General features: G+C 38.9%; 1 protein-coding gene across 4 annotated transcripts in view; it reads left to right on the top strand.

Moving 5' to 3' along the window:
• AKAP7 (A-kinase anchoring protein 7) overlaps nt 1-11,699 on the top strand; it is a 153,590-nt gene extending 141,891 nt beyond the window's left edge. For 3 of the 4 annotated variants that reach the window (XM_082856008.1, XM_082856006.1, XM_082856005.1), the window contains one exon: nt 10,048-11,018. In XM_082856008.1, coding sequence (XP_082712134.1) covers nt 10,048-10,244 — 197 coding nt within the window. In that variant the 3' untranslated portion in view covers nt 10,245-11,018. Of the gene's footprint in view, nt 1-10,047 lie in introns of all 4 variants that reach the window. The other variant, XM_082856007.1, reaches the window with a different exon arrangement.
• Nucleotides 11,700-12,415: the final 716 nt, after the last annotated feature.

Below are 12,415 nucleotides of genomic sequence, written 5' to 3'. Positions count from 1 at the left end.
GGCTATTGTAAATAATGCTGCTTTGAATATGGGGGAGCATATAATCTCTTTGAGTTAGTGGGTTTTTTTCCTTTGGGTAAATACCCAGAAGTGGAATTGTTGGATCAGTAGTTCAGTTTTTAATTTTTTGCAGAAGCTCCATACTGTTTTCCATAGTGGCTGCACCTATGCACATTCCCAGCAACAAGGATTCCCTTTTTTTTTTTTTTTTTTTTTTGCGGTACATGGGCCTCTCACCATTGTGGCGTCTCCCACTGTGGAGCACAGGCCCCGGACGCGCAGGCCCAGTGGCCATGGCTCACGGGCCCAGCCGCTGCACGGCACGCGGGATCCTCCCGGACCGGGGCACGAACCCGTGTCCCCTGCATCAGCAGGTGGACTCTCAACCACTGCTCCACCAGGGAAGCCCCAAGGATTCCCTTTCATCCACTTCCTTTCCAACACTTGTTATCTCTTGGGTTTTTTTGATAATAGCCATTCTGTCAGGTGTGAGGTGATATCTTATTGTGGTGTTGATTTGTAGTTCCCTGGTGATTAGTGATGTTGAGCATGTGTTCATGTACCTGTTTGGCCCATTTTTAACCAGATTGCCTGTCTTCTTGCTGTTGAGCTTTTAGAGTTCTTTGTACATTTTGGATAACAGTCCTTTATCAGATGTGTCTTTTGCAAATGTTTTCTCCCAGACTCTGGCTTGTCTTCTTATTCTCTTGGCATTGTCTTTCACAGAGGAGAAGGTTTTAATTTTAGTGAAGTTCAAATTATCAATTATTTCTTTCATGGATCATGCCTTTGGTGTTGTATCTAAAAAGTCACTGCCACCCCCAAGGTCATCTAGCTTTTGTCTTGTGTTTTCTTCTAGAGGTTTTATAATTTTGCTTTTTACATTTAGATCTGTGATCCATTGTGAGTTAATTTTTGTGAAGAGTTTCAGGTCTGTGTCTAGATTTATTTTTTTGCATGTGGATGTCCAGTTGTTCCAGCACCATTTGTTGAAGAGATTGTCTTTGCTCCATTGTATTGCTTCTGCTCATTTTTCAAAGATCACATTGATTACACTTGTCTGGGTCTATTTCTGGACTCTCTGTTCTCTTTCACTGATGTTTTTGTCTGTTCTTTTGCCAATACCACACTGTCTTGATTACTGTAGCTTTATAGTTAGTCTTGAAGTTGCGTAGTGTGAGTCCTCTGCCTTTGTTGTTCTCCTGCAATATTGTGTTGGTTATAATGTTTATTTTTGCCTTTCCCTGTAAGCTTCAGAACCAGTTTGTTGATATTCACAAAATAATTTGCTGGGATTTTGATTGGGACAAATGAGAACTTTTAATGTGTTTGCACCCTTTCTCTCAGAGCTTACATGGCATTGTTATGAAGATTTTTTTGGTTCTCTTTTAAAAACTATTAATATGATTTATTCTTGTCAGGACAAATAGGCACCTAGATATTGGCATTGGGTGGAGGGTGGTAATGGTTTCTGGAGCCCTTCATGTGATATCAGTTAAGCAATTATTGGGTCAGCTCACACATAAAAACAGCTGACCCACATTAATATTGACCTTAAATTATCACAGTAGGTAGCACATATTCTTGCTACCACAAAGAAGGTCACTTATTTTCTTTTTTATAATCACAGATATAAATTTTATCTATGTGCTGGCTTGGTATCAGCGATCTCAGGTAATATAAATAAAAGCTGAATCTTGGGTATATACCGTGGATTAATTATGTTACGACTCTTACAGAGAGTGGAATTGCTTCCTTCAAATTTGTTGAAAAGTTTCTTAAGTCTGTTCTTTTAGGGACACTACTATGTTTGGTGGACTTGATAGCATTTCTCATTCCCTTTCTTTTATATTTTTAGTATTCTCCTAAGAAATTGATTAAAAATTTTCTGGGGGGGGATTTCTAAAAAAACAGTGTCAAAGAGAAAGATTAATCTGTCATTTCAAATAGGTATGATAGACCAAGAAAGAATATTTTTGTCGAGAGAGTGCTGCATACACTGGGAATATTTTTTAACATAAAAAATGCAGACATTTTATTTTTTTTTTAACTTTTTATTTTGTACTGGGGTATAGCCGCTTATCAATGTTGTGATAGTTTCAAGCGCACAGCAAAGCAACTCAGCCATACATATACATGTATCCATTCTCCCCCAAACTCCCCTCCCATCTAGGCTGCCACATAACACTGAGCAGAGTTCCCTGTGCTGTACAGTAGGTCCTTGCTGGTTATCCATCTTAAATATAGCAGTGTGTACTTGTCAATCCCAAACTCCCTAACTATCCCTTCCCCCAACCCTTCCTCCCTGGTAACCCCAAGTTCCTTCTCTAAGTGTCTATTTCTGTTTTGTAAGTGAGTTCATTTGTATCATTTCGTTTTCTATTCTGCCCACTGGGAATATTTTTTGTGTGTACTTTTGTTGGAATATCGAATGATAAATCATGTACCTTGCGGTGACACATTGAACTGCCATTGTTAACTAGGCTTCAGGTAAAATGAATGCAGTCGTTTATCTTAGAGGTCACTGTGGGAGACAGATGCCTTTATTCAAGTAGTGGTCAAAAGAAAAATACTTTAATCTTAAAATGCCTCTTTCAAGTAAGCTGAATTAAGTCTACTGAAAGTGGGAACACAAAAAAATCTCACTGGAACGAAGATATGCATTTCTTGAATTGCTGCGTTCTAGCAGGCCTCTGTGGCGAGCCTTCCAATAGGCTTTTCCCTGGGCCAACGTTGATAGTCTGAGGATGCCTTTGTGGAAATCATAGGTGGGGCAAGAATACAGGACAGATCTGGAAGATTCATTTATAAATTTATTTTTTGTTGATTGGTTAATTAGTTTGTTATTGTAGCTAGTTAATATTTGACCCATAGGCTGGATAGAGTTAAAGGTGGTAATAATCTTGTTTTGAGCTTGGTTGTCTTGGTTAATAGTAAAAGCATAAACAGAAATACGGAAGTCAGAAGGGAAAATTAACTTTTTGTGGGAAGATTTTTGTGTTTTAAATTCCTTAACGTTTCAAGTAATGGGACACTTTATTGTGTACTGAGAGAAATCACTGAAGCACACACTTTGACCTGAGATGCTTCTTGGAGACTGCGTAATGTTTAGACTCAAATCCAACCCTATTATCTCACTGGTGATGTATCAGTAATGTGACGAGTGATGTTATCTTAAAGCTGACTGGGGTCAGGAAGAGTTGCAAGAATGCAATCTCTGGCCTAGACGCAGAGCACAAATAGGGTGGCAGATGTAGAGAGTCGTTTCCAGTGTATTGAAGGGTACTTGAGAAGTATTTCTTCATGTGAAGTTTGATTTTCCCTCTTAAATTTGAAGAGCCACTAAAAAATAGTTCCAGGTAACACATCTGGAGGTACATCTATACAGTATAAACACTGTGTTGTAAGATTAATAGAATTCTTTAAATACTAGGCAATATACGCATTCATTCTTACTAATAAAAATAGTTTTAACTTGCTCCCAAGTGTGGTATTAGTAATGAATTTCTTTATCTTTCTTTTAACAGTATCTTAACATATTTAGTTTAGTAAATTCTGTATAGAGATCACTGAGTTGAAGCTTACTATCCAGGACTTTTGATCATGGGTCTGGAGTACCATACTGTCACTTTTGAGGGGAGAGCAGTTGCTAAGGCCTCCCACTGTAGCGTGTCCAGATGGGCCTTTAAACCATCCCTCTTCTGCTTGGATGTTGCTAGGAATGATGGTTATAAGCATAATTGGCCTCGGACATGTGTTAAGGAGAAGTGGTGGGACTCAGAAGGAGGGTTAGGAGCCAGTTCTCACCCTTGGCGTATATGCTTTTGTATTCCAATCCCTGTTACATGGGACGTTAGAAAATAATGTCCATCTTCCTGTTCATACCCTTTGTGTCTGCCTGTCCCAGACCTGAGGTCGTAAGTGTGGCATTGGGCTTTTGGCTTCTGGAGGTCATGGGTGATATTCCAAAACTGAGCTGAGGTTTAACGTGTGAGCGTTCTAATTACTTCTTTTTTTTTCAGCTTTATTGAGATATAATTGACATATAACATTATATAAATTTAAGGTGTACAGTGGTGATGATTTGATACATTTATATATTGTGAACTGTTTGCTACATTAAGATTAGTTAACATACCCTTCACTTCACATAATTATAATTTTGTTACTATGCTGAGAACATTAAAGCTTCACTCTCATAGCAACTTTCAAGTATAGGATCCAGTATTGTTAACTGTAATCACCATGCTGTACATCAGAGCCCCAGAACTTATTCATCTTATATCTGAAAGTGTGTTCCCTTTGACCAACATATTTTCCAAGCCTATCCCCCTCAGTTCCTAGCAACCTCCATTCTCCTTTTTCTATAAGTTCAGTGTTTTTAGATTCCATATGTAAGTGATATCATACAGTACTTGTCTTTTTCTGACTTATTTCACTTAGCGTAATGCCCTCAAGGTTTATCCATGTCACAAATGGCAGGATTTCTTTCTTTTTAATGGCTGAATAATATTTCATTGTATATATATACACCACATTTTCTTTATCCATTCAACCATTGATGGACACTTAGGTTGTTTCCATGTCTTGGCTATTGTGAAATATGTTGTAGTGAACATGGGAGCACAGATATCTCTTTGAGATAGTGATTTCATCTTCTTCAGATATATGCCCGGAAGTGGGATTGCTGGATCGCATGGTAATTGTATTTTTAATTTTTTTGAGGAATCGTCATACTGTTTTCCATAGTGACTGCACCAATTTACATTCCTACCAATAGTGCACAAGGGTTCCCTTTTCTCTACATCCTCACCAGCATTTATTATTTCTTGTTTTTTTTCCATAATAAATAAAGAAGAATTAATGCCAATTCTTCTCAAGCTCTGCCAAAAAAAAAAAAGAAAAACAAAACACCAAAACAACAACAACAAAAACCCGAAGAGGACGTAACACTCCCACACTCATTTTATGAGGTCAGAATTACCCTGATATCAAAGCCAGGTAAGGATACTATATGAAAAAAAAACCAAAAAAAACAAAAAAAACCCAGGCCAATACCCTCATAAATTTAGATGCAAAAACCTCAACAGAATACTAGCAAACCAAATTCACAGCACATTAAAAGGATCATACACCACAATCAAGGGCATTCCCTGATGATGGGTGATTTGAACACCTTTCCATGTACTTGTTGGCCATTTGCATGTCTTCTTTGGAAAATGTTTATTCAAGTTCTCTGCCCTTTTTTTTTTTTTTTTTTTTTTTTGCGGTACGTGGGCCTCTCACTGCTGCGGCCACTCCTGTTGCGGAGCACAGGCTCCGGACGCGCAGGCTCAGCGGCCACGGCTCACGGGCCCACCGCTCCGCGGCACGTGGGATCCTCCCGGACCGGGGCACGAACCCGCGCCCCCTGCATCGGCAGGCGGACTCCCAACCACTGCGCCACCAGGGAAGCCCTCTCTGCCCATTTTTAAATAGGATTTTTTGTGTTTTTGCTATTGAGTTGTATGAGTTCCTTATATATTTTGAATATGAACCCTTTATCAGATACGTGATTTGCAAATATTTTTTCCTATTCTGTAGGTTGCCTTTTCATTTCGTTGATTGCTTCTTTTGCTGTGCAGAAGCTTTTTAGTTTGATATAGTCCCACTTGTTGTTGTTGTTGTTTTTTTTTTGTGGTCCGTGGACCTCTCACTGTTGTGGCCTCTCCCATTGCGGAGCACAGGCTCCGGACACGCAGGCTCAGCGGCCATGGCTCATGGGTCCAGACGCTCCGCGGCATGTGGGATCTTCCCAGACTGGGGCACGAACCCGTGTCCCCTGCGTCGGCAGGCGGACTCTCAACCACTGCGCCACCAGGGAAGCCCCCACTTGTTGATTTTTACTTCTTTTGCTTGTTGTTTTGGTGTCATATCCAAAAAAGGCATTGCCAAGACCAAAGTCAAGGAGCTTTTCTCCTCTCCTGTGTTTTCTTCTAGGAATGTTATAGTTTCAGGCTTTAAGTCCTTAATTCATTTCAAGGTAACGTTTGTGAGTGGTATAAGATAAGGGTCAAATTTCATCCTTTTGAATGTGGATATGCAGTTTTCCCAGCACTACTTATTGAAAAGACTGTCCTTTCCCCATTATGTATTCTTGGCTCCACTGCCAAATATTAGCTGACCATACATGTGTGAGTTTATTTCTGTGCTCGTGATTCTGCTCCACGGCCTATTGTATGTCTTTTTTTATACCAGTACCATATTGTTTTGAAATCAGGAAGTGTGATGCTTCCAGCTTTGTTCTTTCTCATCATTGCTTTGGCTTTTGGGGGTCTTTTGTGGTTCCATATGAATTTTAGGGGTTTTTTTCTATTTCTGTGAATAAATGCCATTGTAATTTTGATAGGCATTGCATTGAATCTACAGATGGCTTTCAATAGTATGGACATTTTAATGATATTAACTCTTCCAGTCCATGAACATGGGGTATTTTTCCATTTATTTGTGTCTTCAGTTTCTTTCATCAGAATCTTATAGTTTTCAGTATATAGATATTTCACTTCCTTGGTTAAATTTATTCCTAAGTATTTTATTGTTTCTGATACTATTTTAAATGGAATTATTTTTAAAATTTCTTTTTCAGATGGTTCATTGTTACTGTATAGAAATGCAACTGAGTTTTGTATGTTGATTTTGTATCTTGAAACTTTACTGAATTCATTTATTAGGTCTTAACAGTTTTTTTGGGTGGAGTCTTTAGGATTTTCTATGCACAAGATCATGTTATCAGCAAACAGAGACAATTGTACTTCTTCCTTTCTGATTTGGGTGCCTTTTTTTTCTTATTCTTGCCTGATTGCTCTTGCCAGGGCTTCCATTACTATGTGGAATAAGAGTGGTGAGGGTGGGCACCCTTGCCTTGTTTCTGATTTAGAGGGAAAGCTTTCAGCCTTTCACCTTTGAGTGTGTTAGCTGTGGGTGTGTCATATACGGCCTTTATTATGTTGAGATATGTTCCTTCGGTACCCAATTTGTTGAGAGTTTTTATTACGAAGGGATGTTGAATTGTGTCAAATGTCTTTTCTACATATATTGAAATGATCATATGATTTTTATCCTTTATTTTGTTAATATGGTGTATCACATTGACTTATTTGCATATGTTGAACCATTTTTATATCCCAGGGATAAATATCCCTTGATTGTGGTGTATGATCCTTTTAATGTGCTGTTGAATTTGGTTTGCTAGTATTCTGTTGAGGTTTTTGCATCTAAATTTATGAGGGTATTGGCCTGGGGTTTTTTTTGTTTTTTTTTTCCTTATAGTATCCTTACCTGGCTTTGATATCAGGGTAATTCTGACCTCATAAAATGAGTGTGGGAGTGTTACGTCCTCTTCGGGTTTTTGTTGTTGTTGTTGTTTTGGTGTTTTGTTTTTCTTTTTTTTTTGGCAGAGCTTGAGAAGAATTGGCATTAATTCTTCTTTATTTATTGCCATTTTATGGTTTTATTAACACAAACAAAACGTGCACACGAGCTATCTATTCATTTTCTTCGCTGCGCAGCCTGGCGTTGGGCTTGGTGACTCTGATGGCCAGCTGGGCTGCTCTCTCCACAATGGCTTTGCGGTTCTTGGAGGAGATGTTGTGTGCAGTCTCAGCACAGTAAGATTTATTGCACATCAGCAGTTGGTCAAATTCACCCATAAAGCCATACTGTCCTGAGCTTTTATTTGTTGGAGGTTTTTGATTACTGATTTAATCTTAAATTTGTTATTGGTCTGTTCAGATTGTCTGTTTCTTCATGATTCATACGTGAAGGTTGTACGTTTCTAGGAATTTATCCATTTCTTCTGGGTTGTCTGATTAGTGACCTGTAATTGTTCACAGTAGTCTCTTATGATATTTATTTCTGTGGTATCAGTTGTAATGTCTCCTCTTTCTTTATAATTTTGTTTGAGTTCTCTCTTTATCTTGGAAGTCTAGCTAAACGTCTGTTGTTTTTGTTTTATCTTTTCAAAAACACAACCCTTATTTTCATTGATCTTTTCTACTGTTTTTCTATTTCATTTATTTCTGCTCTGATTTTTATGTCCTTCCGTCTGCTAACTTTGGGCTTAGTTCTTATATTTTAGTTTCTTGAGATGTCAAATTAGGTTTTTTTTTTAAGAGTTATTTATTATTAATTTATTTTTGGCTGTGTTGGGTCTTAGTTGTGGCACGCGGGATCTTCACTGAGGCATGCAGGATCTTTCGTTGTGGCACGTGGGCTCTTCGCTGTGGCCCGTGGCCTTCTCTTTAGTTGTGGTGTGCAGGTTTTCTCTTCTCTAGTTGTGGCACACAGGCTCCAGGGTGCGTGGGCTCTGTAGTTGTGGCATGTGTGTTCCAGAATGCTTGGGCTCTGTAGTTTGCAGCACACAGGCTCTCTAGTTGAGGCACGCAAGCTCAGCAGTGTGGCGCATGGGCTAGTTGCCCCGTGGCATGTGGGATCTTAGTTCCCTGACCAGGGATCTAACCCACGTCCCCTGCACTGAAAGGCAGATTCTTTACCACTGGACCACCAGGGAAGTCCCAAGTCCAGGTTGTTTACTTGAGCTCATCCTTTTCTCTTAGTGCAGGCATTTATTGCTATAAACTTCCCTTTTAACACTACTTTTGCTGGATCATAAGCTTTGGTATGTTGTGTTCCCGTTTTTGTTTGTTTCAAGATATATGTTTTTAATTTCCCTTTTGATTTCATCTTTGACTCATTGGTTGTTCATGAGTGTTTGTTTAATTTCTATATGTTTGTGAATTTTCCAGTTTTCCTCTTGTTATTGATGTCTGGTTTCATACCATTGTGGTCAGAAAAAGATACTTGGTATGATTTCAATTTTTTAAAATTTGCTAAGACTTGTTTTGTGACCTAATATATAATCTATCCTGGAAAATGTTCCATATGTGCTTGAGAAGAATGTGTATTCTGGTGCTGTTGGATGGAATGTTCTTTATATGTCTCTTAGGTCCATTTGGCCTCAAGTATAGTTCAAATCCAATGTTTTCTTATTGATCTTCTGTCTGGATGATCTATCCATGGTTGAAAGTAGAGTATTAAAATCCCCTACTATTACTGTAATGCTATCACTCCCTTGAGATCTGTTAGCATTTACTTAATATATTTAGGTGCTCAGATGTCTTTGCTTCCAGTCATCTGCCTTCCTGGATCCGTAGCTCAGTGGAAGGAGATGAAGGACTGACTGGGCATGAGAGATGAGCCCCTTAGTTTTTTTTCCTCAGTTAAGGGAGACAAGAAAGAGAATGAGTGGGAAATGTGCAGCATATGAACAGGTGACAACCACCCCTTTTACAGAAAAATGAAAGGATAATTTAACCTTGATCATCACTAGCAGGGAAGCAAAATGGCCATAAAATACTAACATCTAGGAATTTACTGTCATAATCCTAACTCTTCCTCGAAGAGTTTCCTATTTCTTAAATTGCAGTGATAGCTCTGAAATTAAAAAGAATATTAGTTTTACAAGCTTATTTTAACCATTTCCTAGCAGTAGTAATTGCTTTTGTCTTCATGGGAGGACTGAGACTTTAACAACGATCCAGGCCAAGGGTTATAAAATTGCTGATCCTATGTGGCTAGTTGATTAGGAAATCTCAATTACCTGACGTTTGGTAGTGGTGAAGTAGAAGCAAATACATCTTGTTGGTGATTTCACATGTCTGAGGCTCCAGGTGGTGGGTATGTGGACTTTAGTAGTAGTAATCACTTTTGGACGAGAGAAAAACAAAAATCTCATGTAGAAATGGGGAACTTCCAGCATTGCTAGGTAGAATATTTTAAGATTGGGGCTAATGAACTGCTTTTCAACCTGAAGTCTTCAGGAACAGGCAGTCTCCTGCTTCTGCAAATACCAAATGAAAAGCCAAACCAGTATTCTTGGATTTATAGATCCAGTTTACCAGACTGAAGGACACTTGCTCTTTGTAACTAACTGAACTAGCCGGCCCCTGCATGCTGAGTTTCTGTGGCAATATGATCTCAGTGACCTGTCTTCTCTATTGTGGAATGTAGGTGATAAGAATGGAGGTGAGCCCGATGATGCTGAACTGGTAAGGCTCAGTAAGAGGCTGGTGGAGAATGCGGTGCTCAAGGCTGTCCAGCAGTATCTGGAAGAAACACAGAACAAAAACAAGCCAGGGGATGGGAGCTCTGTGAAAACTGAAGAGGCTGATAGGAATGGCACTGACAGTGACAACAACAGGAAATGAGACCCGAAGGCAGGCAGGCCCCCGCCGCTCCGTGAGAAGCATCCCTGCTCCCCTCTGCCGGGTCAATGGACTAATTTGCATTGTGCTATTTAAGTGTCTCTTGTCCAGTCTGTGGAGATTGCCTAATACTTTCATGATCGATGTGTTTGCATTCCTGAAACACAGCAGAAGAGAAATGGAGTGCTGGGACTATCAGAGGAAATTATTTTACGAAGGAAGAATGGCCCAGGTTTTACGTGCCCTCAGCCGAGGCTCTGGGAGAGAGTATTTTGCGTGATGCCTCGTGGACGCAAAGGCCGTGGAAGGGGCCTTGCCGTAAATGGAATACTACCATTTATATTGCTTAGCAGGGCATCTGACTACTTCATCTGAGGCCAGAACACACACAGAGCTAGCAAGTGCTATGATTAAAATGATCACTGTTGAAATTATTATCCATACAGCTAGTCCATAATGTTCCATGTTTGTCCTATGTGTGCTGTCGCTATGCAGTGATCTTTATTTACAGTAAGTTTGTTTCACGTAAATGATATATTTTTGGTGAAATGCAACCTTTTCTATAAAATGTGGGCAGCATTTTAAAGGTTTCTTTTTAACTCTCTTTTGATAAGTCAGTGTACCATATTTAATGTTTTTCATTGGCATTTGTATGTAAAATGTATCATATAATTTTTTTTCCATAGGCCAGAAACCTATTGGAATCCGGGACTTAATTAATGAAGCTTTGCGTCGAGAGAGGATGGGTCTGCAGTCCAAAGTGAAACAGATAAAGGAACTTTTATTAAAGCCTGAGACTCAGGCCAAAATTAGGAGGGAGCTTTTTGAAGGAAGAGTCATTAACAACAGTAATGAAGGAAATGATGTTGATTTCAGCGCAATTTTGACGTAAGCTCTACATTGCTATCATGGTACCAGAGTTTATGAAATCTTTTCAGCTCATTAAATAGCTCTTTGGTAAATACCACAGACGTGTTCTGATAGAGTCTGCACAACAGCAAACCAACATTGGTAAGGAGTTAACAGTTTCTTACCAAAGAAAACTGATTCTGCACTGCTATTTTTAAGCTAGACTTGTGTTTTAGAATGTTTATCTCTATAATACCGAGGTTCATTTTATAGAAAGGACTTCTTAATTAGCCATTGTGAGATGTTCGTTGGGTCCTCACAAATAAAATATACAGACTGTGGAAAATCATTTACAGACAAAAAGAAAAAACAGTATTTTAAGGGTAAGTTGTCTCCTGTTGACATGATTTTTGTTGTTAAATCAAAAGAAGCATTGTTCACATGTATCTATGCCTATTGTTACTTTTAATGAGACTTTGAATGTTTATTGATCACTAGTACTTGAATGAACATTTATAAATGTAATTATTGCAGTCACTGGTTAAGAATGTTTTATAATGTCCATATGTATTACTTTTCAGTGATCAAAATGTAATTTGCTTTTTTTTTTTTTTTGCGGTACGTGGGCCTCTCACTGTTGTGGCCTCTCCCATTGCGGAGCACAGGCTCCGGATGCACAGGCTCAGCGGCCATGGCTCACGAGCCTAGCTGCTCCGTGGCATGTGGGATCTTCCCAGACCGGGGCACGAACCCATGTCCCCTGCATCAGCAGGCGGACTCTCAACCACTGCGCCACCAGGGAAGCCCTGCTTTTTCATTTCTTAATGAATGTTTGGGATTTTTATTTTCTACTTTTCTGAAGATAAGCCCCCGGTCTTACTGTATCCCTCATAATCTGAATTTGTTTGCACTGGTTCATTTTTAAAGAAAATTCTTGAAAGGTTTCCCTCCCATACGATAATCACTAGTAACAGCTTTTTCTGTAGTCAGTGTAAAATTGCTGCTACTAAGAGATTATGATGGAGGGGGAATTATTAGAGATCAAATATGTAATCATTTTAAAGATAAAATCCAGTTTACTCATGGATTTTAGCTATTTTTTCACTGGGTAAATTATACTACATTTATTTATAAGTGAGTTTATGCATTTTCATGCCCGTTAATAAATGTATTGTTTTCCCTTGTTGCCTTTCTTCATTTTTTTTTTTCCTCACTCTTAGAAGCTGTTGGATCTTTGTGAATATAGTGAAGTCAGAAACAGGCGCTCTGATAGCTTAGTGTTTCTTAACTTTTACGTTTTTGTCCTTCATGCTAAGATAGCACAG

The sequence above is a fragment of the Leucopleurus acutus genome, assembly GCF_964270905.1.
Source record: "Leucopleurus acutus genome assembly, chromosome: 15".
In the NCBI taxonomy this organism is placed as follows: domain Eukaryota; kingdom Metazoa; phylum Chordata; class Mammalia; order Artiodactyla; family Delphinidae; genus Leucopleurus; species Leucopleurus acutus.
The sequence above is the reverse complement of the archived record's forward strand: the minus strand, read 5'-3'. Positions and strand labels throughout refer to the sequence as shown.